The sequence below is a fragment of the Symphalangus syndactylus genome, chromosome 3 (assembly GCF_028878055.3).
Source record: "Symphalangus syndactylus isolate Jambi chromosome 3, NHGRI_mSymSyn1-v2.1_pri, whole genome shotgun sequence".
NCBI classification, from domain to species: Eukaryota; Metazoa; Chordata; class Mammalia; order Primates; family Hylobatidae; genus Symphalangus; species Symphalangus syndactylus.
In genome coordinates, this window is record NC_072425.2 from 73346032 (window position 1) to 73372072 (window position 26041).

The window sequence follows — 26041 nt, forward strand, 5'->3', positions numbered from 1 at the left end:
GTTGTTTGCTTTTTTCTTATAAATTTGCTTAAGTTCGTTGTAGATTCTGGATCTTAGACCTTTGTCAGATGGATTGCAAAAATTTTCTCCCATTCTGTTCACTCTGATGATAGTTTCTTTTGCTGTGCAGAAGCTCTTTAGTTTAATTAGATCCCATTTGTCAATTTTTGCTTTTGTTGCAATTGCTTTTGACATGTTTGTCATGAAATCTTAGCCTGTGCCTATGTCCTAAATGGTATTGCCTAGATTATATTCTAGGGTTTTTATAGTTTGGGGTTTTACATTTATGTATTTAATCTACCATAATCCCATTACTGGTATGTATCCCCCAAAATATAAATCATTCTATTTTAAAGATAATATATGCATATGTTCATTGCAGCACTACTCACAATAGCAAAGACATGGAATCAACCAAAATGCACATCAATGATGGACTAGATAAAATGTGGTACATATACACCATGGAATACTATGCAGCAATAAAAAGGAACGAGATCATGTCCTTTGCAGTGACATGGATGGAGGTGGAAACCATTATCCTCAGCAAACTGACACAGGAACAGAAAACCAAACACCGTTATGTTCTCATTCATAAGTGGGAGCTAAACAATGAGAACACATGGACACAGGGAGGGGAACAACACATACGGGGGGGGCCTGTTGCAAGAGGAGAGCATTAGGATAAATAGCTAATGCATGTGGGGCTTAATACCTAGTTGATGGGTGACAGTGCAGAAAACCCCCATGGTACACATTTACCTGTGTAACAAACCTGCACATCCTGCACATGTATACTGGAACTTAAAGTAAAATAAAATGTTTAACAAAGAAAATTCAAAGCACAACCAAATTAATAAAAGAGGCCAATCATTAAGCAAGCAAGACGTTGGTATTAAGACTACAAAACACTGAAGCAAATGAAGGTGTCTACAAAGGCTCACCACCGGGCTTGTTCCTGGTTTTTCCCCTGGATGCTTAAATATCATCCCTCTGCACTAGGTGCACTACATCCGTATATTAGAGCCTGAAAATATATGTACAATTGATGTCCAGATACCTATGAATTTTAATGTTGTAATAATAAACTCTGAAAAATTACATTGCAGCGCTGTTTTTTTAGTGTCATTTGCAGAAAACACATTTCAGAGGGAGGCTTTTGAGTTCTCTGTACTACCTGGTCACTGTGTCATTTCCTTTCTGTTTTCTTAGGTTTTCGTGGCTCAGCTCCTTTTATATCCAAAAGATATAAAGAAGACAGGGTGCAAAGTGGTACAATACTATATTGAGGGTGCTATGACTTTTTTGAAGAGAAGGAACGTGGTCTTCAAAAGAAAGAATTCAGAAGGTCTATACAATGGCCCCCTTGTCAGTATTGAGAATGAGCTCAAATTTCATCATGATTCTTTGGTTTAGTATCATTTACACAGAAAATAAAAAGGGAAGATAATCAGTGGGAAGTGGGCTTTTCTGTAGCACGGGAGAGAATTAGAGTTGGTTGAAAGGCAGGCTTTGGAATACAGAAATCTGATATGCCCTGCTTGCCATTTTTTAGGATACTGAAAGCTAGTATGATTATTTCAGAGCTTTAAGCCTGCTAGAATTTGTTCTGCAGGTATGTAGACATCTACATTCATAAGATTTATAAGTAAGCACTTTGAATTTGTGAGATGCTAATATCTGGGGCTGGGCTTGCTCCTCTCTGCTTTTTTTTTCTCATTAGACTTCTCTAAAACTGGGGAAGGCATCTTCTATGTGAAAATATAATTTCTTGAAAGTAGAGAGGAGGTTCTTGAAAATCCTTCTTTAGATGTTTTGATAGCAAACAATTCTGGCACAAAGCGTCCCCAGTGATGGAAGAAAAACTGCCTCTCATGCACTGTCATCCTTCTTTGATCTTTACCTCTTTTGCAGTGTAATCTCCAAATCAATTCCCTGAAGATTTTGTGCTTTTCTCCGCTGATTGCCATTAGAGAGGGCTGTGAATCCTCCTACTTCCTCATTCTGCATAGTTTCTAACAGTTCTCTTTGACCAAAATTATTCAGTAAAATTAAAGGGGATAGGAGGATCAAAGGCCATGTGTTTTCAGAATGATGCGGTCATTTTTGTGGGATCCTTACCATTTTGAAATAGTGCAGGGCAGGGGGTAGGCAATTGCAGTTTTTCCAGCATTTTCGTGGAGCAGGGATCTCACCGCCTCAACAGAACCACTTAAGGGCATTCATTTAAAAGCTTAGAAAGGCTGGAGCCTTCCCCACTAAAGGCAGCATCTCACAACCTGATGAATACCACACTGCATGAGGAAACCCACGCTGCCCTTACAGTCTCCCACCTTCCTCTTTACCCCATTTATTAAACTCATGGTTAACTCACAAGATGCATTCAGTTTTAATTTGTCTTGCTTGACTTCATTACCTACTACCATATGTATGCATGCTTAATGAAAATTGTCAGTGGGTTTCCAGCTCAGAATCAGCACATGCTACCCAGAAGATGGACCATGGTACAGGTATTTAGTATATGCCAGGCACTATTCTAAGTGCTTTGCCGATATTAGCTCAGTTAGTCCTCACAACAACCGTAGGCATGTGGGTTTATTTTAATCTCCATTGTACGGATAAGGACTACAAGACACAAAGAAGGTAGGTAAATCTCCCTAGACTACCTTCAAAATTGGAATTTGAACCATGCAGCTTGATTCCAGAATTCATGCTGTTAACTAATACATCAACATCAGACCAAAGTAATAATCTGAAAGAAATGCTGAGCGTTTCTTCTTTAAAGTCTTTAACTCTTATGTAAGATTAAATTACCAAAAAACAGACGCAGTGGTTTTATTCCTAGAGTCCCTTTTGAAAGAAATAGGAGACAAGAGAAAGCTTGTCTTTACAGCCTAGTAGACTGGTTTCAATCCAGACTCCAGTTACACTAGTATGTAAGACTTGTTAATAATTTCTGTGGACCTCACTTGCTTAATCTGTGAGATAAGGATATGACCATAACACCTACTCCATAAGGTTGCCATGGGCATAAACCTCTGCAATGCATTGTGCTAGGTGATACATGTGAGCCGTTATTATTTTAATACTGCCTTCAATCCTTTGTGGAAATAGAATAGTAACAGAAAATGAATCAACTGTGTATGAGATCTATTAAAGTGATATTGTTTGATAGAAGATAATTAGAGACATAAATTTTACTATACAAGGTAGGTCAATGGTCTGTCTTCCACTGGTGGACTAGTTTTCTGCAATATCATTCTTAAATTTTTGACACAAGACCATTGTGAGTGAAATGGTGTTGTAGCGCAGTGTGTCACGTATTGATTTCGTGCTGGAGTGGGCCTGTGTTGTCCCAGTTCTGAATCACAACAGTGTATCACCTCTGCTTGCACCGCTCCCAGTTCAGCTTCTGACTGTGTAATAGTCATGGAGCCGGGATTTACCAATCTCTTCAAGTTAATTAGAAATGGAAAATGAGCATAGTCACAGAGGAAAAAATAAATAAGATGGCGATGCTCCAAGGATGTGAGGATTCTCCCCAATAGGAGTTATCAGGTCAACCGCTCCTACTGAGGCCGGATGCCAGGGGGAACGTGGGAGCTGAAGGGGGGTTGTGTCAGGAACTCCTTTCTCCTCTCACCCTCCCAACTTACCTTCTCTATGCGAAATTATCCAATTTCTACCCTCAAATTGAAAAGCTGTCCTTTAATTCTCTCTCTCACCACAGGAGTCCTAAAGACTATATATTCCAACTCAGCAACTATTTCATAAAGCCTCCTTAGAAAATGATGGGGGTGGACACCCCACTTGAGGAAAGTCCATTCTTTGTAGACAGCATCCCACGTGGCACTTTATGGGTTAAACTTGTGTTGCAGAGAAAGGGTATCAAGTGGCTTTCCAGGAGATAACCCCCATTTAAAAACTGCCTTCTCTAAATGGTGAGCCAAATGCCCATTAGTTTGCACTGCTTTCTATGAAAGGGACAACCCAGTGTGTTTGAGTTTGCTTCTGTCTCAGTGTCTATCATCTATACAACGGATTATCAGGATGAAGACTGTCAATCACGGATAATAAAAACCTCAGAACACGACAAAGATCTCTTTTACTACAGATGTATTTGATGATAGCCTCACTTTATTATGTCACATAAATCAAAAGGGAAGCATTTATCTCATCATTCGGAGGCACCCCTTCTCTCCCTGTGTCCTTGCCCCTCCCCCCGTACCAGTTCCCAGTCCCTCAAAGATGCTTTGTGCAAGAAAGTGCAAGTTTCCCGTTCTGGCTTCATTTTTGTTCCCTTTTGCGATCCTCCTGGCTCCCCCCCAAACCAAGCTAGCAAAGCAATGGCCCCGGTTCCCCCCCAACGCCTGACCTGCGTTTACTGGGAGGAGAGCGGGAGAGGGAGCGCGCATTCCGGAGCAGGCTGCTTTGACTCCGACCACAGGCTGTTTTGTGCAGGCTGTCCCTCTCCTTCAAAAACGTGCATCCCCTCCCCGAAGCAGCAGGCAGTGTGCCTCCATTCAGCCACATTTGGTATGCATGAGCACGGCTGCATAGAGAGAGGAGGTGGCTTTCTTAAGAAGGTTCAGGGGCTCAGGCAAGGCTACTTGACTCGTCTTCCAAGTTCCAGGAAGCCTCTGCCCTAATGGAATTTGCAGGTGTGAAGATGACCATGGGATGCCAGAGCCGTGGGTGACCGTTTATTTTCTAGGCATTGCTCAGGTTTTCAGTTTCTTGTTTTCCCGGTGGAATTTGGAAGGGGTCATGAATCAGGCTGATGCTCCTCGACCCCTAAACTGGACCATCCGGAAGCTGTGCCACGCAGCCTTTCTTCCATCTGTCAGACTTCTGAAGGTACTGTAACTTGCAGCTTTGAATGGCGCTAATTGTGCTTTTCAGGTTTAAATACCCAACTTGGGGACTTGGGCTGGGACGCACCTTTAGGGGAGCCTAAATGCATGCAGTACTGGCTCTGCGGTCTGTGGCTGGAGAGAGGTTCTCAGTACTCTTGCCCTCCCCCCACGCCCCCCACCCACACCCCGTGGTGTCAGAGACAAGAGGCTGGTGCGAACCACACTTGAGAAGGAGATTTTGGTCTCAGAGAATGGGCTACCTGGTGCTCCCCCACCCCTTTTAACCATTCCTAAAACAGAATTAATTAACTTCTTTGGGAGGGTGGGAATAGTAGTGGGAGTGAAATCTCTTACTCCCTTGTGTTTGGCTCCTGGCTTTTCTTTCTCTCTCCCTGGGGAAGCCCTTCGACCCACTTTCCCTTTAAATGGAACCTGAGAGAACAAAGGATTCTCCTCATTAGTTTAAAAGCTTTGTGTAGTTAGGTGGCCAGTCAGGTGAAGACGAACAAAGAATGAGCCTCCTCAGACAGTGACTTTTTTGGTGCCCTTGTTTTTAGAAAAGGCATAAAAATGTGAGTCTCCTGAGTGGGATCAGTAGTGGAAAAGTATTGTTAAACATATATTGAATGTCAGCTCTCTCTCTAGCTGTGAGTCACACAAAAGAATGGCACTACACCTGAGCAGGAATTGCCACCGTGTGTCTGCAGCGCTTCTCTTTCCAGAAGCAAATGCATTAAAGATACTGAAAAAGTCCATACAACTCTGTACTGATCCACCTTCACGATCTTTCTTGTAGGGAGGAAAACACAAATTAGATTTAAAGGTGCAGGAAACAAGCATTTTTGCCCAGCCAATAGAAGGTGGTAATACTTAATAGGGAAAAATAAATATCTCTGACGTTCTATATCCATTTGAAGTTACAAAAGGCAAAGTTCTTAATTCTCTTTTCCTGAGTATATATGCTCTTTTGATTTAGTGACCACTGAGCATTGATTCCAGTGGCTACAATGGAGAATTAATGAATTAGCCCTGAATACATTACACTTGGAGAATTTTGTTCTGAGGGTGTGTTCTGGTTAGGTAAGGTTTGATGTGGACAGTTAGTTCCATACGGCTAAGTGGTGCCTCACAACAGAGTATTACCCCTTGCCTGAGTTTTCCTTTTCTTGCTAAACACCAACTGGTATTAACTTTCAACAAAGGCTGCCCCAAGTGCTGTTCAAACTCCCATCATATGGTTGTCATGGCGATGGCTTGCTTCCCTAGGGACCATTTAGGAGGAAAGGCAGGTTTGGGTATGGGTAGTAGAAGAGATTCTTCCTTGGATATGTGTGTTTTTGCTGTGTTGGAACAACATGTGTGGTAGGGCAAGAAAAAGAATGAGGCCAGAGAATTAACAAATCGGTGTACATTTTCTCCAGAATCACTAGTGAATCAAGAGTCGGGGCAAAGAATGGGCAAATCTAAGTCTCACTGAAAGAATTCAACTCCAGTAATTCAGTGTGCAATGAGAAATATTTTTTCAATTAAAGTCATGTATTATCAGCTTTAACCCAAGATAATGCTTTTTAACTCTTCTTGACAGATACGTGACTATCACTCTCCATATATTATTAATTAGTACACTAGTTTTTTAAAATGGAGAATGTTATTCATTTACTAGTCAAAAAACCAGCAGAGAAGTACCTACCTGAGGTACTTCTTTTAGAAGAAGCTCTGTCTTTTTAGGCGAGTGAGCTCTGTCATCTTTTGTAACTGAAAGTACTGTCCATACTTTCAGGAGACATTGTTAATGCTATAGCAATACTTTCATTGGCATACAGCTCAATCTTATCATCCTTTATTAAAGTGATGCTTTGTAATAATTTATTGAATAAAGTGCATTACTGTGTGTCCTTCCCATATTTTCAATATCTAAAAGACAGGATGGAACCTTACTGGAGGACTTTTTTCCCAAATGACATCTGTAATTTTGAAAGATCATAGCTATCCTCTGAGACTTCAGATATTGAGCACATTTCAAACTCTTAAAGAAATAAAGTCATACCAAGTTCTTTCAGCAATACTTAGAAAGAAATAAAAGCTGCTTTGGTATATGAACAGTTGTATTGTCCACTCTCTGGCTGTGAATGCTATGTATTTTTTTCCTATGGATTGTGTTTCTCCTGTGTTTGCTTTGCTAGTTCCTATGTATTCTTGCCATTTTATCTTTTGAGTAAAATGTAAGTTCATGAATAATAATTTGCATGTTTTGGTAAATGCTCTTCCTGGCTTAATCTAGAAATGAAATATTTCATAACAGTATTTCTTATGTCCCTTACTTTCTTTCTCCTCCGTCTCTTCCTCCCCCTTCTCTCTCTTGTTCCACCTCCCTCCATACCACCACCACTATGTTAATTTGATGAATGGATTCTCTGGGAATCCAGTAGATTATTGAAACTTAAGGTAACAAAGCCAATTCTCCTATTCAACAGGTAATTTTTATTCATCTTCCAAGCATTATTCTGATATGACCTGCCCTCTTTCAGTGCCCCTACCTGTCAGTAAATGCAGTGTAGGTCCTGATGGCTTGATTGGATTTAGCTAAACTCTGATCAGTCACCATTTCTGACAGACTGGACTCAAGCCAATTTCCCTTTCTATCCTTTTCCTTGCAAATGTGTGTATCTTTGCTAACTTCCTTTGGTATCATGTTAATATTTAGAAATGGCTTCATAATCCTATTTCCTTATTTTCCATTTCCTAATAGAAACAGGATACTAAAGAATTAGAAGGGGAAGGCCGGTATCTGAAGTATGAATTAAACCCAATGAGCGTTGGAAAATACTTATTATTCCTCCTGAAAGCATCTCATTTGTTGTTTTGTCCATCTCAGAGCAAATTTTGAACATGCCAACAAACTCACATTTTGAATTTGGGGTTGCATTTGGAAATAAAACTTGGAAATGAATTTCTGGACAGGCACACAATGATGATAGCCAAAAGACAGAGCCTGTTTTCAAACGGGAAAATTTCAAATGGGACCCTTTCCAAATCATTTCTCTTCTGTTGTCATTTGCTTTATTCTTATGTGTTTCAAGATTGCATCTTACTATTAATCACAAAAAAAATCAAGTTTATTTCAGTGACAGAATGTTCTTAGCATATTTCATATTCATTATCAGGTCTATCTTTGCCATTGTTTTATTTGGAAGATTTTATTTTGGTAACATGTTGAATTTGAAGATTATTTTTAGGGCAGAGAGCTTTCTGTGTATTGAAGTCTTGGCGAACTTACTGAAGGGAAGGCTTCTGAAAAATGGGTTGCATTGGGAGAAAGGGAACACTGTATTTGTGACAGATTTTGGAAAGACATTTAAGTCAGTGTGTTAATGAAGACCAAATGATTAGTATCATTTTTAAGACTTTCTAATTTTTATATTGAGAAATCATATGACTTTGCTCACTTTAAGCAATGTCAGAAATAGAATAAAGAACTTATATTCTGGAAAAGTCAGCCTAGACACTGGGTCCTAATTCCACCATGTTCCTAACCAGCTGTGTGACCTTGGGCAAATTACTCAATCTTTCTGTAACTTGATGTCTTCTTTAAAATGAAGGGTTTGGGTCTTGACTGGATTTAGATCCAATGTCCGAAGCTTGCTATGCTTCTTGGGCATTGAAGAACGTTGTCTATTTGGACTGAAAGAATTGAATATTAAAATGGAAGAAGGAAACGGGTAAACAACAGTGTTTAAATCATATTAGGTTGGTGCAAAAAGTTTTTAATGGCAAAAACCACAATTACATTTTCACCCACCTAATAGAATGCCTTGTCTGCTAAGCTACAGCATTTGACCATTGTCTTGAAACTAGGCGGAAGGGGGAGGCAATTTAAAATAATTTTTGCAGCGAGGTGATCACCAGATTTAGGTATTATATAGTTGCTCTGGCTGTAATGTCTAAAATGGGTGAGATGATGCAACTGGAAGCTGAAAGATTAGATTAGAGGCCTGGGGAATTGATGAGAACCTGGCTAAGGCAAAAGTAATGAAGGTAATATAAACCGGGCCTTGCTAAATGGACTAGTTGTGGTAGAGAGAGGAATCTAGGATAACTTCTGAGTTTCTATCTTTGCTGTAGGGTTGGCTGGTGGTCCCAGCATCTAAGAATTAAGATCCTGAGAAGGAAGTATGGCGATTCTCACTTTGCAGTTCCTCTTTCCCAGGCTAGAAAGGGTATTTCAGTTATTGACTCTAGTAGGACTGACAAAAGTAGAGAATATTATTCCTTATCTCACTCATCTCATTAATGAGGATGAGCCTCATGGAGTGTCTGATAGCAGAATTCTTTGATGCAAATACTATTCAAACAGTAATGTCACTGTATTTTTGTTATATACCGTGCCTTCTGATAAAACTATGCAGAGTTTTACATAGTACATTCCCTTTTTAATTATTTTGGAATCTAGTAAAAAGCCCAAACTCTTATTTTTTATCCTTTCTCTTTTTGATGCAGAAGTATTACTTCAAGTAGGTAACACAAGGGAATTAATTGAAGGAGTAACGATCAGGTTAGGTTATCAGATCAGCACAAATTCTGCCCAAGTGCTAATGTTTTACACTTCTATAATTCCATATAATGGTAACCAATGTTCATTCTATTGTCTCTGAAGCAAAGTAAGATCCAAATAACCAAATGTATTTGGTCTGTCTTCTGTAGTTGATTTCAGGCATTCCGGGAACTGACTTCCCTCTGGTGTTCTCAAACTCTTCAAGGAACGATTACGTTGAAATTTGTTTCCATTGTGTTTTAAATTTATGACCTTTAATTTGCCCCATTCACATCTAAAATTCTGAATCTTTACAAAGGAGGTAGAATAATGTCAATAAACCAGAAACTTTGCTTAGCCTAGACAGGGTACTCAGCCACATGCTAGGGACCAACAGTTACATTTCCACCACTAGAGAGGAAATACACACCCATTATGTCTAGGTGAATATATCGGCGAATCCTGGCAAGCAAGGCCAGGATATTTGTAATGGAGTAATTCCATGAAGTGCCTTGAAGATGGGAAACTTGAAGAATAAACTGCTTTTAGAAAAACATGATGTATTGTTAGGCAGAATTTTAATGGCTACAAATAAAAGAAACTTCCATCTTTCCATCTCAGCCTGCCAGCCTCAGATTCCCTTAAGAAAAAAAGTGAGAAAAGAATAAAAGAAAATGGGACCAAACTAAAACCCAGGAGAGAGGGAAAATGGTCTGGTGTGTATCAAATGGTGGCTTTGACTCAGGCTGCTGAACAGTGAACCATGTGACTTGCCTTTCTGTGAAATGTTCTTCAGGCAGCCTAAGGAAAATTCCTGAGGCAACAAGAAACCCTCCTGTCTCTCTGGAGAGTTCTGTCTCCTGATGACCTTTTTTGTGGAGGCAAGAATGAAAATGTGTGGTCACTGGGGAGTGAGGAGGAAATGGCTGGGACATCCAAGTCCAGGGGCCACTGCACTCTGGGATGCTTGGAGGCACAGTAACGCCCCTGGCAAGGTCTGTCTCAAGGGAAAGGGCCCTGCCGTCCTGGCAGATGACTTCCTGCAGGGAGCCAGGACTCTGCCTACCCTCTAGTGGTTCCACACCCTCCCCTCTGCTCTTCTGTTGGTGTAACCTCAACTGGCTCCAAGTTAATTTTCAGATCATATTTTTTCTCCCTTTCCATTATCTAGCATGAAAAAGAGTTTTACAGGCTGTGACCAACAAAATGTATTCAACAAATGTTTGATGAATGAACAAACAAATGAACAAACACATGAAAGATATATGAAATCCCAAGAATGCTTAGAACCACTTGGGGAGCTTGTGAGAAAAGCAAATCGGGCCCACTCTCGGAGGTGTTGACTGAGTAGGTAGGTGGTGGGTTCAGGAATTTGCATTTTCACTGTTGTGCCAGTGATTCTGAAGTCCAGAGCTCTTGGAAGGACCCCACATTGAAAAAAGCTGCCATAGATTCAGCTAAGCTGGATGGAAACTTAATTCAGCGGCCCTTCTGATGCTGGTATCTGGGAAGAACAGATTTTGTGTTAGTCAACAGTGGGAGCAAAAGGTTTTAAGTAAACAGTTGTCAGGTTTTCAAAATGTAATCATGAAAGATCATTGACAGAAAGAGAAGTAAATTGAGTTCAGCTGCCCTGCTCTGAGTTCTAGATGATATATATAAATCTGAAGAAGTGTTTTTCCCTATTTCTTTTTATTTTCTGTTTGTTTATATGATCATTTCTCTGCATTTTTTTCATGAAAATTTTTAGTCACATGATGTGAAATTTCAGAATTTTCTATGCTATTGAACTTAGACGGAGATATGGTTGTGAACGAGAGCTCCTAAAAATAGTCTTTCATGGTCAAGATTCTGGAACATCCTACATATGCCCCCTTTCTTTATTCTGCTATAATGAATGGCCCTTGGGCTTGCAGTGGTCACTCAAAGGCATGTCCCTCAGATTCCAAGGTATGTGATAGGACCAAGTGAGTAGTGGCCAGTTCACTCTGGGGCAAAGTCTGAAGTGGCCATAACTGATGCCCATAATTCTAGATTCCCCAACCCAACCACCTCTACCCCACAACCTTCAAAAACTAACCAACGATTCTGGACGGAAAGGAGGAGGAAGAGAACATTTACGGCTTTCATTTGGAAAAGGATAATTATATTTACAATTAATTTTATACTTGGAAAATTTTTTAAATTCTGCTTAATATTAAATATTTAATATGAAAAAATAGAGTGAACACAATTTTCTTGGCTCTTGAGCATGTGGCAAAGATACAGTGCTGTGACTGCTGGGGTGGGGTGGTTCAGGTATAACAAAATCTCTAGGAAGGGCACACTTAATTTTTATGTTTATCACACAGAAGATTTGTGTTTAACAGCCTTTGGGAATTCTGATCTAACCATTGGTTCTTCTGTACTTCATTTTCAGAGGGACATGCATAGGAGTTGTAGTTTAGGGGTAGCATTGATTAGTTTTATTTCTTTTCTCCCAAATAAGTAAAGATTCTTCAAGGTTTAATGCATAGGTAGGTAGGTAGGTAGGTAGGTAGATAGATGATAGATAGATAGATAGATAGATAGATAAATAGATAAAATAGATAACTGATAAGGAAGGTAGGAAGAATTCCTACATTTTACATACTGAATTGTCTTACTTGAAGAAAGTTTTATCCAGCACAATGAGTACTTGAAGCAGTGTTTCTCAAAGTGTGATCCAAGACTGTCTATGATAGAATCAGATGACAATGACTTCACATAGACCTACTAAGTTAAACCTCTGGGTGGACCTTGCAAACTTTCATTTCACAAACAACCTAGATGAATGTTATGCACTTAACATTTGAGAATCTGCTTCTAAAGTGTAGTGCTTTAGTGAAGAGATGTTGGCTCATTAAAATTAGGCTGTGGCATGACCAGGCCTCAGTATCTCATTTTTATTGTTAAAAATTGAGCACTCAGTATCTCTCTATACGTTTATATAGACTCACAATGTATCCACATCCTTAAAGTTCTCATGCTCACAGAGCATTGAATGACTTTTATAATTATTTTTAAGGGATCATGCAGGAAACCTAATTTAGATACCAAAAATGTGTAGTCGATAGGTTGTATTCCAGATTCAAAGAAAATATGGCATGTCGGACTCATTCTTTGTTTACTTTAGGAGACTGTACACTTTCATGATTAGAGGCAGAAAAACTTTGCAGCAGAGAAAGCACATTAAGTCTAACTGCTGCCCTAATCAAGTGGCCATTGCTGAATCAAGCAAGCTCCCTCTCATCTGCTTCTTTTCCTCTATACTATCTCCCAACTGCTAGGATCACCCATTCACCACATTGCCCAAACTGGAAAACCTCGGTTTGTGCCTTTTGCCTTGTTTTCTCCCAACCTTATGTAATTAGCCAATCAGTTCTGCCAGATTTCCTCATAAATATATCTCTGTTCCACCCCCTTCTGTCTATTCCTAGTTCCCAAAATCAGTCTCTCTTTTTCTTGGGCCCAAAATACTACAGCTGCCTCCAGTGTTGTCTACTTCAAATCCATCCTTCCCACAGCCACCAGAATGGTCCATTTAAAATGCAAGTAAGACCAGGGTGCTGCTGTGTTTGACATTCTTCAGTGATTCCTCATCTCTTGCAGAATAAAACCTAAGCTCTTTGGCATGGAATACAAGACCCAAGGTGATCTGGCCTCTCTCTACTTTGCTGCCTCCTTACCTTGTTTTTCCCCTCCTCAAATCATGGAATTCCGTATAGCTGGGGTTTTTGCACGACTTATTTCTACTGCCTGGAAAACCTGCACCAGACCTTCTCCTAGCTAACTCCTGCCCATATTTTAATGCTCAACACGGGTAAGTAGGATGAGTTCAGAAAAATTTCCCTGAATCCTCTAAGCTAGATAAAGCTCTCCTCTCCTGCATGTCCATAAACATCAGTGGGTATTTCTAGCTTTACTTTTAGCATGTTGTGGTATTATTAGCTCTTCCAACTCATTATGAAAATCTTCTTGAAGTTGAGAATCATATCTTGTTCAATTTGGTGTGTGTAGCATTTAGCAGAGAGCCTAGGATATCTTGGGTGCTAGATGAATTAAATTTGAATAGGTAAATATTGGAGAAAATGAGTAACTGTGCTTTTGATTAGTGTTCTGAAGTTGCTACTTAGAGGAACCAAATGGTATTATAGGGTCTTGGTAATTTTTTTGTGATTAAAGAATACCTTGAGCTTGAGATGATTTCGTTCATAGATTCCCCAAGTTGGAAGATTAGTTAGGGAGTTGAACCAATACTTCGTGCTCAGTGAAAGCGACCCAGAATAAAATATGTACTCGAGGAAGAATCTATGTAGGTAGCACCAGCTATCTGCTTTGATAATATACACTTAAAGAGAAAGTGAGAGATAAAAATTATCTCGTCTATTGATCGTGTTGGAGAAAAGGCATTTCTTAATTTGGTGATCTAACATATGTTAATATATTTCCTTTAATATTATTGACTGGGTTACATTGTAAAATAGATAAAATACTATTAGAAGAAAAACTGTACTGTTAAACTTGCTGGGGCCACCCCTGCTTTATCCTCTAAATATGCCTTTGGAAAATGTCTAGAGATAACTGTGTAGGCTCTACCCAACTGAAATATTTTGGTGTTTCCGTTTGAAGGTAAATGTGACTTAGGATTTATTTTTCTGTTAGTCATAGATTATTTTACTATATCATGTGTCATGGGTCAAGGTCAAATAGAAATCTTAGCTTATCAGATTCCTACAGGGAAAAATAAATCAGAGTCAAAATAACTTGCTTATGGAAGGGATCAGAATTATTAGAAAATTATGCTACTGTTTGTTGGTTAAGATCAATAATACATGTGGCTGGAAAGAAGGTAAATAACTATTTGCTGGCATAATCTCTGTGATAATCTCGCTAGAAGAAAATATTGGAAAGAATGAGCTATGACACAGGCTTCCATAAGAAATATTTGCTCTATTGTGCTAGTCCACAAATAAAGGATCACTTGAACATCTAGGACCTGGCAGATAAATTTGCAGGATTGTTGAAAGCTTTGGGCTAGCCTAATGATGTTTCGTTAAAACAGGATTTCTCAGCCTCAACACTACTGACATTTGGGGCTGAATAAGTCTTTGTTGTGGGGGACATCTGTCCTGTGCTTTGTAAGACCATTTATTGGTATCTTAGGTTTCTATTGAAACAAACCAGGAGCACTGCACCACCACCCGCCATCCCCATTGTGAAAACCAAAATGTGCCAGATATTGCCAAATATCCTTTGGGGGTGAGGGGCAAAATCACCCCCAGCTGGCAACACTGTTTAAACATTTCCCCTTGAAAATAGATATTAACGGGTGGGTACATTAATTGATTTTTCTGGAATCCCAAGAGATACTTCCTAGTGATAGGAAGGGAATGCTTTAACTTTAGACACACTTTCTTTTTCATTTTACAAGAAATTGAAATTTAGCTTACATTTGGGAAATTAACTGGTCCAGTTTTATTCACTAAACACAGACTAAGAAATCATTTTCTCATCTTATTGTCAATCATCTCTTGTAAGAAAATTGAATGTAACCAATTTGTCTGAAAGTGTTTGAATGTTCCATATATGTTGTTTTGTTATCAAAAGCAGAGCATATTTTTCAGTTTGATTGATGGTTATCCAGTGAAATGTTTAATTTTTACCATTATTTTGTTCTGTAATAACTTCTACTTAGAACTGCTTAAGAACAATGCAATATACATTTCATTTCAATGAATAAGTGAAGAAAATATTTCACTTTCTCAAGACAAATTTTTTATGTGACATTAGCTCATGTGAGCAATCAAAGATTTTGGGATAAAAATCTAGTCATTTATACAAGCAAGCTATATAATTTAAAGATGAGTATAACTATAGCTAATTTCAGTCATTAATTTCAGCATGATCAAATGGACAAAAAAATGGAATTTCAGCTCTTAATTGATTCTGCAGTAATTAATATCCTAGCTGAGTTACCTAGAATAAGTAGTTTTATCTTTCAATGCTTCAGCTTTCTCATCTATAAAATGAGAGAATAAGGTTAGATCAGGGTAGGCAAGGTTTGTATAAAAGGCCAGAATGTAAATGATTTAGGCTTTGTGGGTCATACACCCTCTGTTGCAACTGCTCATGTAGTCTATTGTAACTACTCTGTGGGTCATGCAGCCTCTACTGCCATACTCAGTTCATGTTACATTGAAGCATGAAAACAGCAACAGACAATACACAACAAAGAAGCATAGTTGTTTTCTAAAAAAACTTATTTATGAACCCTGAAATTTGAATTACATATAATTGTCAAATGTCATAGAATATTCTTATTTTCATTGCTTTCAACCATTCTAAAATGTAAGAACTATTTTTAGCTTAACAGCTGTACACAAGAGAGGCAGGTGGTACTTGGCCTGTGCTCCACAGTTTGCCAACTATGAGATGATCCTTAAGGTTCTTTCCACCTTTAACATTCTTGAATTTACTTAGGAATGACGGAAAAGCCATTTGGATGTTCCTATTTGTCTTAAAACTGCTCAGTGTCTGAGGGAAATTGAGACTAAATCATTTGTGCTTACTGGGGAGCAGTGTGTGGTGGGCTATCTTATGAGGGGTAGGAGAATACTTGTTCTCCCTCTAAAAAAAATTGATGCAGTCTCAGTTCTTCAAAATATGTCATGACTCACAAAAATATATATATTGAAATGTACAGGGACTGAAAATGAAATGATAATAAAAGCTTAACATTCGAAAGGTGCTTTTCAATTTGCAGGGTACTTTCCTTTACATCAAATGAAATGAGCTTCATAGCAACACTGTGAACAAATGTGGTGGGTTCAGTTACTCCTCTTTATAGCTGAAAAGATTCTGGCCCAAATAGGTTAAGCCACATATTAAGGACTTTTCTAATTCCAAACTCCTTCCCTGCAGTCCTCTGCATCTTGTGTTTGCCCCTGTTACCGTCTCTCTTCATCTGAGGCCCAACTAGATTGTGGAGTTATATCATGCATTAATAATAAACATTGGTAGATTGTCTAGGCCCAACTAGATTGTAGAGTTATATCATGCATTAATAATAAACATTGGTAGATTGCATTAATAATAAACTTGACTACAAAAAGAATGAAATGGCTAATTCTCAAAATGATTATTGACAAGATAGAAAACTTCTTTGAGTCTTAGTGTCCTTCATTATAAATTGAAATAATAAGAATGCTGTTTTGTTTTATTCATAAATTAATGTTTATATTAATATATGAATAAATATGAGTAAATATGTGTTTGCATATAGTTGGTATGCAGTTTATATGAATTCCATTCCTTTCAACCTAATAAAACAAAAGTGATGCGATGCAGATTAACAGAATTCAAGGTGTCTTTTGTAATAAATCAGGGAATGCATGTTATCTATGTGCAACTGCTTTCACTTCAGAGTTATTGTAGATTGTGTTAGTCAGGATTCTCCAGAAAAAAAAAAAAAAAACAGCAGTAGGATGTATATATATATATATTGAAAGAGATTATTTTAAGGAATTGGCTTATGCAGTGGTGGAGACTTGACAAGTCCAAAAGCTGATGAGGGAGGCCAGCAGGCTGAAAACTCAGGAGAGAATTGCAGCTTAAGTCTGCTGGAGAGCCAGAAAATTTTAGCTCGAGTCTGCTGTAGAACCAGGAACAGCTGATGTTGCAGATAAAATCTGAAGACAGTCTGCTGGCATTCCTTCTTGCTTGGAGGAGGTGAGCCTTTTGTTCTTTTCAGGCCTTCAGCTTATTAGATGAGGCCCACCCACATAATGGAGAGTAATCTGCTTTACTCAGTGTCTGCCAATTTAAATGTAAGCCTCATCCAAAAATACCCTCATAGAAACACTCAGAATAATGTTTGACCAAATCTCTAGGCACCACAGCCCAGAGAAGTTGACATATAACATTAACTATCACATAGATAATTGTTAATCAACTCATGATAACTTAAATAAAAATTTTCCTCTAAAGTTAACCTCTAAAATAACAATGACTGAAATGAAGTACAGCCACAGGGACTCAGACTTCTTTGTTATGGGGCCCTGGAGTCTCTCATTTCTGCCTCTCTTGGCCCATCTGCTTTATACTTTTCTTTGTAAGTTAGCTTCGTCTATTATTCTGTATTCTGCTAACACTTGGTATAGTGCCTAGTTCCTTGTAATCTCAAAGTTGCCTTCCTTCTGTCTCCTCAGTTTATCTCTCCCCTTCTCCTATGGAAAATCTCATTAACCAAGGTATGATGAGATGTCTACCCTTGTTTATTTAGCTCTGGTCAGAGAAATAGAGTCACAAGATTTTAAAATGGCTGCCTAGACCCATTCATCTAGCAGGTGATGTGGCGGGGAAGCAGCCTCTCTTAGCAAGGATGCAGGCACAGTGCTTCACTAACTCAATTAGCATGAACTTCCTACACACATAATAGCTTAATGGCTCTGGAATCTACCCAGACCTAGAAGGCATGGCAAGCGATCCAAAACTATGATTTCACTCTGCAAGTAATGATAAACAATTTTTCTATACCTTTTGCTAATATATAACAAGAGGAAATGGAGTTCAACTACAGAATCTGATTTTAGGTATACTATAAAGACAGTATTTCTGATTAAGAGGCTTAGAGAGTCTGGAATAAGTAGTAGACTCTCCTTCACTGGAGGAACATATTGAAATCATGAAGAAATGCTTTTAGAGTTCCACCCTGAGATGGCAGGATGTGTTCAGATGTCCCCGTAAATGCCTTCTTGAGTTGCTCCCATTGTTCATGGTTTCACCACTGACAAAAGGTTCCACAAGCTTTGTCAATTCTTCTGGTTGACTGAAATTGCAACATCCCAAATTTATGTCCTTGAAAAAAGAAAGAAAATAGCACATTGTTTGGAAGTAATGTCACAGTAGACTAAATACGGGTTAAAAAATTTTTATGATTTTTGAAAAATTAACCATGTTTAAAGGAGTTCAGAATAAGAGATTATTAATATTTCAACAGAATGTTCCTGCTTCCATTGAAGTTTTTCTGAAGGATAATAGTGCATACAAATGTAAAACAGTCAAATGAGCACTGTTTTGTTTTTAAGTGTATGGCAATTCATACATCAAAACAGCAGTATAAAATTAACATTTCACCCCCAATTGATTTACTCTTCACATACTTATTCATTCTACAATCATCTATTGCTAAGTGTCAGAAACTGTACTAGGTATTAGAAATTCAAAGATGAAAAGAACAGGCCTTTGATCCAAAGGAGCTGATATTGGAATTGAGGAGACAAAGAAATTGGAAATAACAATATAACTTGATACATGTTTTCATATTGGTAAGCAGGGATAGAAACACCAAATACAGGCTGGGAAGATGGGCAAGGTTTCCTTGAAAAGATAACCCTTGAGCTGAGTACTGAAGGAGATACCAACCAGAAGAAGGGGCAGAAAAACTATTCTGGATTAAGTAGAGTGCTGCAGTACAGGCAAAGGCAAGGGCGCATGCTAGAGATTATTGCTCATGGTGGGAACTCCCTTGAAGGGAATGAAGCATGAAGTAGAGGGGCACGTCGTGGGTGGAGTGGGCTGAAGAGAGTGGCGTGCAGCATAGGGACTGCATCTGTGCAGGGTTGGGGGCATATTTATAATTTATACTGCTTTGATGTACAGCTCATACTTGTTTAACAGTCTGCCTAGTTTACGTTGCTCAAGTTGAAGTGCAATGTGGCCACCTCCTCACCCTCTGCCTCGAAGAAGCTCCATAGACAGCACCATTGTCCCCAGCTGTGCAAATGCAGAGGCGAACCCAAATTCGTTAGTCATTAAATGTGGGAATTGCTCAGCCACTGCAGGATGCTCTATTAAGAGGGTTACACTGTAGGAGGGATCTTCACTTTTCTTTCCTTTTTTTGTACCCCCTGGCAAACTCATTTTCCATATCCAAACAACTTTGCAAACTGTCTCATTGTGGAGAAACATTTTATCCTGTTTTATACATTTTAAAATGTTTTCATCCAGAATGATAACAGCCTTAAGAGAATTATAGTAAACAAGAGCTATGGCAAGAACATCTTTCTTTTGCTCTGGACAGCTATAAAATGTTAGGCAAAGGGAATAGTGAGCAGTGTTAGTCCATTTTCATTGCTGTAAAGGAATACCTGAGGGTGGGTAATTTATAAAGAGAAGAGGTTTATTTTGGCTTATGGTTCTGCAGGCTATATAGGAAGCTTGGGGCCAGCATGTGCTTCTTGTGGAGGCCTCAGGAAGCTTACAATCATAGCAGAAGGTGAAGGGGAAGCAGGCCTGTCAAAGGAAAGAGAGGGAGCAAGAAAGTGAGGGAGGAGGTGCCAGGATGTTTAAACAACCAGATCTGTGGATGGAGAACAAGAACTCCTTCATTACCATGGGGAGGGCACCAAGCCATTCACGAAGGATCTGCCCTCATGACCAAAACACCTCCCACCCGGCCCCATTTCCAACTCTGGGGATCATATTTCAACAGGAGATTTGGAAGGAACAAATATCCAAATCATATCATGAGCATTACTTTGCAGTTGTCAATAGTGGCATATCACTGAGCAAAAGGAAAGCATGTGTTTTCAAATGTGTCCTGAATAAATACAAAGTTGAATTCTGGATATCTGCTCTTTACATCTAAACTGACTTTTCTGGCATAGTCATCCTCCACCATCCTGTAAAAGCTGCTAACAGGTATCCTACTTAAGTGAACAGTGGAACATCATCAAGAAAACCTTCTTGAATTGAGTATAACTTACAGTAGAATTTGTGAATTTTTTCTATAAGCTCAATAATATTTTATAAAAGAAATCCGCCATGTGACCACAACCCATATCAAGACATATTAATTGGCATCATCCTAGAAAGTTCTTTAGTGACCTTTCCCAGTTAATACCACAGCAATCACTACCACCCAAGGTAACCACTGTCAGATTTCCATCACTGTATTGTATGTGTGTGTGTACACACGTACTATGTTCTGCATATTTTACTGGTTTGCCATCTTTAAAAGACTTTTCTGGCTCAGAAGAGAATGCCCCTCCTAGGGCTAGCCAGTTCTTAGAGATAGCAAGGTTTAGCCAGGAGCATGGCTTTGATACACAAACAATCCAGAGCCATGCCTCCTCTATCTGGCCCTTACACCCCAGGACACAATATTCCTCTGCCTTAATCTTCCCAAGGCCAGGTACCAGGCAACTAGGGACCACCCCTATAGCTTACAGTCCACTGAAATTATTCAGAATAGCCAGTCCTAACATGATTACCCTGCCTGCCTTACCATTCCCTAGGAAACCCCAGCAAAGGCTGGGGTCTAAGCTGTCCTGTAGCTGCTGTCTTCTGCCTCCTAACCACCCTGGTGTTTTTCCCATGTGACCCTGCGTGGCATACAGTGCCTCCTGTCTCTAGGACTTGGGAAGATAATAACCTTTGTTTTCCTGAATCTCTCCTGTGCCTCCTCTCATGGCCACATCTGACTGGCCATCACATTGAAGTATACAAAACACACTCTATATTAGTTTTGCCTGTCTAGAACTTTGTGTAAGTCAAGTCATACAATATGTACTCCTGTGTCTGCCTTCTTCCACTCAACAAGCTCCTAAAATTTGTTCATTTTCTTTTGTCTGTCATTCTGTGCATATGTTGTATGAATACAGCTTAGCTGATGTATCTTTTTTCCTGTTAGTAGACATTTGGGTTATTTCTCATTTGGGGCTCCTATGAATAAAGCTGCTGTGAACATTCTTGTTGGACAAAGCACTCATTTGTCTTGTTATATACCTAGGAATAGAATTGCTGGATTATAGAGTAGGTATATCTTTGACCCTAGTAGGAACTGCCGAAGAGTTTGTCAAAATGATCATACCATTTCCTACTCCCTTTAACGTAAAATATAAGCGTTTCAGCTGTCACACGTTCTCACCAATTGGCATTGTCTTTTTCTTTTTTTAGTTTTAGCCATTCTGTATAGCTTTTTCTCATTGTGATTATAATTCACATTTCCCTAATGAGTAATGTGATGTTAAATTTCTCACACAGAAATACCTTTAAAAGCAATAACAACAGCAAAAAAACTTAATGGGTAAAGTTGAGCAAAGAGAGGAAGAAAATGAACTTTTATTGAGTTGCTATTGTGGTTGGAGACTGAGATGCATGATTTATATGTTGTTTTATCTTCAGTAGTAAAGCCTTCTTATCTCTGGTTTTCAGATGAGGAATTTGTGATTGACACAGTTTGCATAAAGCAGGAACAGTTTAATAATATTAATTACTTTTCATTGTGGTGAAATAAGTGAATGCACCTATAGTTCTGAGAATATGCCCTAACACATGAGAAGCATTCCATATGTTTTTGCTGTTTTGAAACATAATGCTACAAATTGTAAATAAAAGCAAATTAGCTCATGGATTTTAAGGAAAATCAGTCTAAAGTAGGCTATACATTTAACTATCTGAAGTTAACATCAGGAAGTTTTAAAAATGTTGGCTGTGCCACTAGGAATGTGTTTATATTAGTAGTAGTGGTCGCTTATGAAGAGTTGCTAAATGGGGTGGGCATGGTGATTCACACCTGTAATCCCAGCACTTTGGGAGCCCAAGGCAGGTGGATCACTTGAGGTCAGGAGTTCAAGGCCAGCCTGGCCAACCTGGTATAGCCCCATCTCTACTAAAAAATGCAAAATTAGCTGGGCGTTGTGGCACACTCCTGTAGTCCCAGCTACTCAGGAGGCTGAGGCAGGAGAATTGTTTGAACCCGGGAGGCAGATGTTGCAGTGAGCCAAGATTGCACCATTGCACTCCAGCCTGGGCAACAAAATGAGACTCTGTCTCAAAAAAAAAAAAAAAAAAAAAAAAAAAAAAAAAAAGGGATTGCTAAATGGGCCAGATTATCTGCTCCATTATTTCACAGAGCTTGGTTTTGAGGAGAAGTGTCCACATTTCAGAAAGAGGGCATAGTCTGTCATTAGTTGATTGATGAATTCATGCCTTCAACAAAATGTCCCAGGTGCCTGCTATGCATGAGATGCCATACTGCATGCTGGAGATGAAAACTTGTATGTAATTGTGATTATCCTCTGTGGAGTTATAGGAAGAAAAAATAGTCTTTGGGAACATGCTTTATCTCCCTATCCATCCACATTTACTTCTTTAATCAGTTATATTTAGACCACCTTGAGTGATTTTGAAGACTTACTGGGTCATTGTTCTGCCATCTTTGTTCCAGGACTCTGTAGTCAGCAAGATATTTTTTGTCTCTTCTAAATAAACTTTAAATATCACAATGACACAGTTTACCAATATTTAATATTAATTTTTTCTTCAACTTTGACTTCTAAAATCTCAGACCTTACTTGGTAGAGTTTTCAAATAATCGTATTTTGACCTCAGCAGGTTGAGAGACTAGCTTTCACAGGATACTCAGGTAATAGGAGAGCAGGCACTCATTACTTTGTTCTAAGGTTCCTCTTTCAATTTTTCCTTTTCTATTTTTAATAACTTTCTTTCCTTTTATCAATAAGAAAGCATAGTACGGGTATTTACTTTGGTTGTAATCAGAATTCAAGGGAGAAAAATAATACAAGTGTTTGAGACAGTTTCAAACACTGCAATTCAGCATGTGATTTATTGAGGATGGGCCTTTTAAAATGACCACAGCGACTATCCATTTTATTTATTTACATAAATCTTATGCCAAAAAGGTTTTGAGATAGTGATGTTTTTAAACTAAAAAGCAACTTCTTTGATTAACTAAAAAAAAAATTTTATCCCTGCAAATTCTGTTCAAAAACAAATATTGAAAGAAGGTAAATACATCTGGTTTATCAGGAAATGGCAAAGCATATATATGTAATGGACTCAGAACTAGAAATCAATCCAATAAATGTTTTTGACCATGTCTCATGTTTCAAGCTCCATGTGTTATGTTAGCAATACAAAGATGAAAATAGCATAATCTTTACAGTCTAGGATCTGACCAACTAATGGGAGGAAATTGACATGAACAATTAATCATAATGCTTTCTAATAAAAATGTAATAGAAGAACATACCAGATATTTAAGAAAGCAATGTGTGAAGCAACGAATTTTGCTTGAGGAAAAAGTTAACTTTAAAAGGGATTGTATTTGAGTTGGGCAAATCTAAAAGATGATTAAGATTTCAATAAGGAAAGAAAGAGATAAAAGGCATTCCAAGGAGAGGAAAGAGTATGTGCAGAAGCAGTGTGGTGTGAAGAAGCATGGCATGTTGATCAGGGTAGCTGAGTAAAGTAGGCATGAGGGAAAAGTAGGCAGTGTAGCATAAGCTAGGACCAGAAACAGGAAGGACTTCACGTGCAATGCTCAGTAGTTCGAACTTTTACATTTTAACATTTTGAAATGTTCTTTGGGGAAAATGTGTTCAACAAATATCTACAGAAATCAGCTGTGTGACAAAGTCTGGACTAGGAACTAGAAACTCAATGACAAGTAGAAATTCATTCTCAGCCCTTAGAAATCCCAAGTGGAGCTAGACTAACATAGAAACAATGGTGATTCCAGGACAGGTGGTTTCAATATGATGGGAGTAAGAAGCATGAAGGAAGGCTGTGTTTGCTCTGCATCTGAAAGAACACATTTTATTCACTACCAAGGTAATAGTGATTATGTGCCTAGCCAAAAATTAATGTATCTGTCATGTCATTTCTGATTTTGTTTTGGTATGGAGAAGATAATTAAAATATATTTGAAAAGAAAAAAGCATGCTGGAACTCCACCTTCACAGATTTGGTGTTCAAAGCACAGATGTACTCCTCTAAAAGGAAAGCTGGAATAGTTTTGATTTAATTGCTTCTTCTGAATGGCCCAGAGACAAAGCTGTTGGACTTCATGGCCTTTACCAGTTTTGCTATCAATAATACAAGAGATGGATGCTTAAATGTAGCTTTCTCACAGGGGAAATGCTGTCACAGGAGCCAATGACCTAAATTGTCTACAAACATCAAACTTTCTAAAGTGAAGAGGACACATCTGCTCTTTGAATATTAAACTAGTCACTAAACTGGGTCAGAAGGCCTACAAAGAGTGCATTTACAGCATAGAAAGTGTCGTCTTTGGTTTTCATTACCTTGAAGAAATTAAGTTTATTTCCTGTGCAAATTGCTTCCAATGAAAGATTTTTTGTGTAATAATTCACCTTTGACAACATAGCTATGTGCCAATTTTTAGAGTTCCTTAACTGAGTTTGAACTAAGTCCTTGGGAATTAATCATTCCATCCTACCTGTACTCCCTGTACTCTCCTAGCCCTTTCTTCATTTACACATACACACAACATTCAGCCTTCCCTTCGGTCATTAGAAACAGTCTTAATAATAATTTCAGATTGCTCTGGCACATTTTCCTACATTAGTTTCCAGGGAAGAAGGAAATCAGTGAGGACTAAGAGAAGACTTGGGTTGGGTGATTTGGTTGATCAAGAGTGACTGACTGTGGAGGTACTGTGGGTGTTTAAGAGAGAAAAAAAGTCCACAACCATCTCAAGAGAAGGGATCATCTCTTATTTATGGTTTATTCCGCAATATCAATCCTGAAATCACTGATGCTTATTTGTTTCCTGAATGAATGAGTAGATGAGTTAGTCAGAAGTAGAGGCAGTAAGTGTATTATTTCAAGAGAATAAGCAGTGGAGGAGAGATAACCTAGCAGGTGGGCAACTGGTGTGGCATGGCCCAGAAGAAAGGTTAATTTAGGTTTTAGATACATGAGAAAAAGCAAGTAGAGAAAGAGAGATTTTAAATGCTAGCATTATTTGGGAAGAAGAAAGAATAAGTCATGTCACTTGCCAGGATAGAAAATGTAACTTACCCTGAGATCCACGATGCATTTGTGTTACGACTCTAAGCTTCCTTTCATTCATTCAAATTTAATAATAGCTACTATTTATTAAGCATTTACTATGTGTAAGGCAAAGGGGTTTTCTTGCAAAGGAGAAGTCTAATGGGAAGCACAATATAAATATTCGTTGAGTAAGTCAGTGGGTGAGGAGTGAACTTCATCTTCAAAGACAAAAGGAAGAGCAGTTAGAGGCACAAGGATTCTGATGGGGAAGGAAGGGAAGTGGAGACTCTTATGCTTTAATCATTTTAAGATAATCATAGTTAAGATTTAGGAAATGATTACTGTATGCCAGGTAGTATGTTATACATTTTACTTATATTACTTCATATATACCTCCCTGGTGAGTGTGGGTTAGTATCCTCATAATTCATAGTTAAGGGAACTAGAATTATTCCTAGAGTTAATTAGACTGAAGGATCTATTGTGACGAGCTAGGATTTAAAATTAGAGTTTCTGCCTCCAGAGGCTATCACTTCCTGAGAGTGAAGGAATGAGGCTAGATGTTTGAGCATCCTTTACTTCTAATTTTTCAATGGTTTCTTATCTTCTCATGCTTACATCTTTATTGCTAGATGGATTGTATACTCATTTAGGGTAAAGACATTGACTTGGCATCTTTGAATCTCCCTCAGAGACTAACAAAATTTTCCTGAGTCATTGTAGTTGATTGAATATTTGTTTATTAAATTACTTGTTAATGGAGTTAAAATTTGAGATCTAAAAATCAGGAATCAAAAATCAGAAAAGAACT

The 26041-nt window shown here is 38.5% G+C and overlaps 1 protein-coding gene across 23 annotated transcripts in view; it reads left to right on the forward strand.

Annotated features, from left to right (window-relative positions):
* TRPM3 (transient receptor potential cation channel subfamily M member 3) overlaps positions 1 to 26041 on the forward strand; it is a 943194-nt gene that overhangs the window by 338615 nt on the left and 578538 nt on the right. For 9 of the 23 annotated variants that reach the window (XM_055272294.2, XM_055272295.2, XM_055272298.2 and 6 more), the window contains exon 1: positions 4413 to 4857. The exons of 8 other annotated variants lie outside the window; for them this stretch is intronic. In XM_055272294.2, the coding sequence (XP_055128269.1) occupies positions 4681 to 4857 (177 nt within the window). In that variant the 5' untranslated portion in view covers positions 4413 to 4680. Of the gene's footprint in view, positions 1 to 4412; positions 4858 to 26041 lie in introns of those variants that run through there. 6 more of the 23 variants (XM_055272283.2, XM_055272282.2, XM_055272279.2 and 3 more) reach the window with 5 other exon arrangements.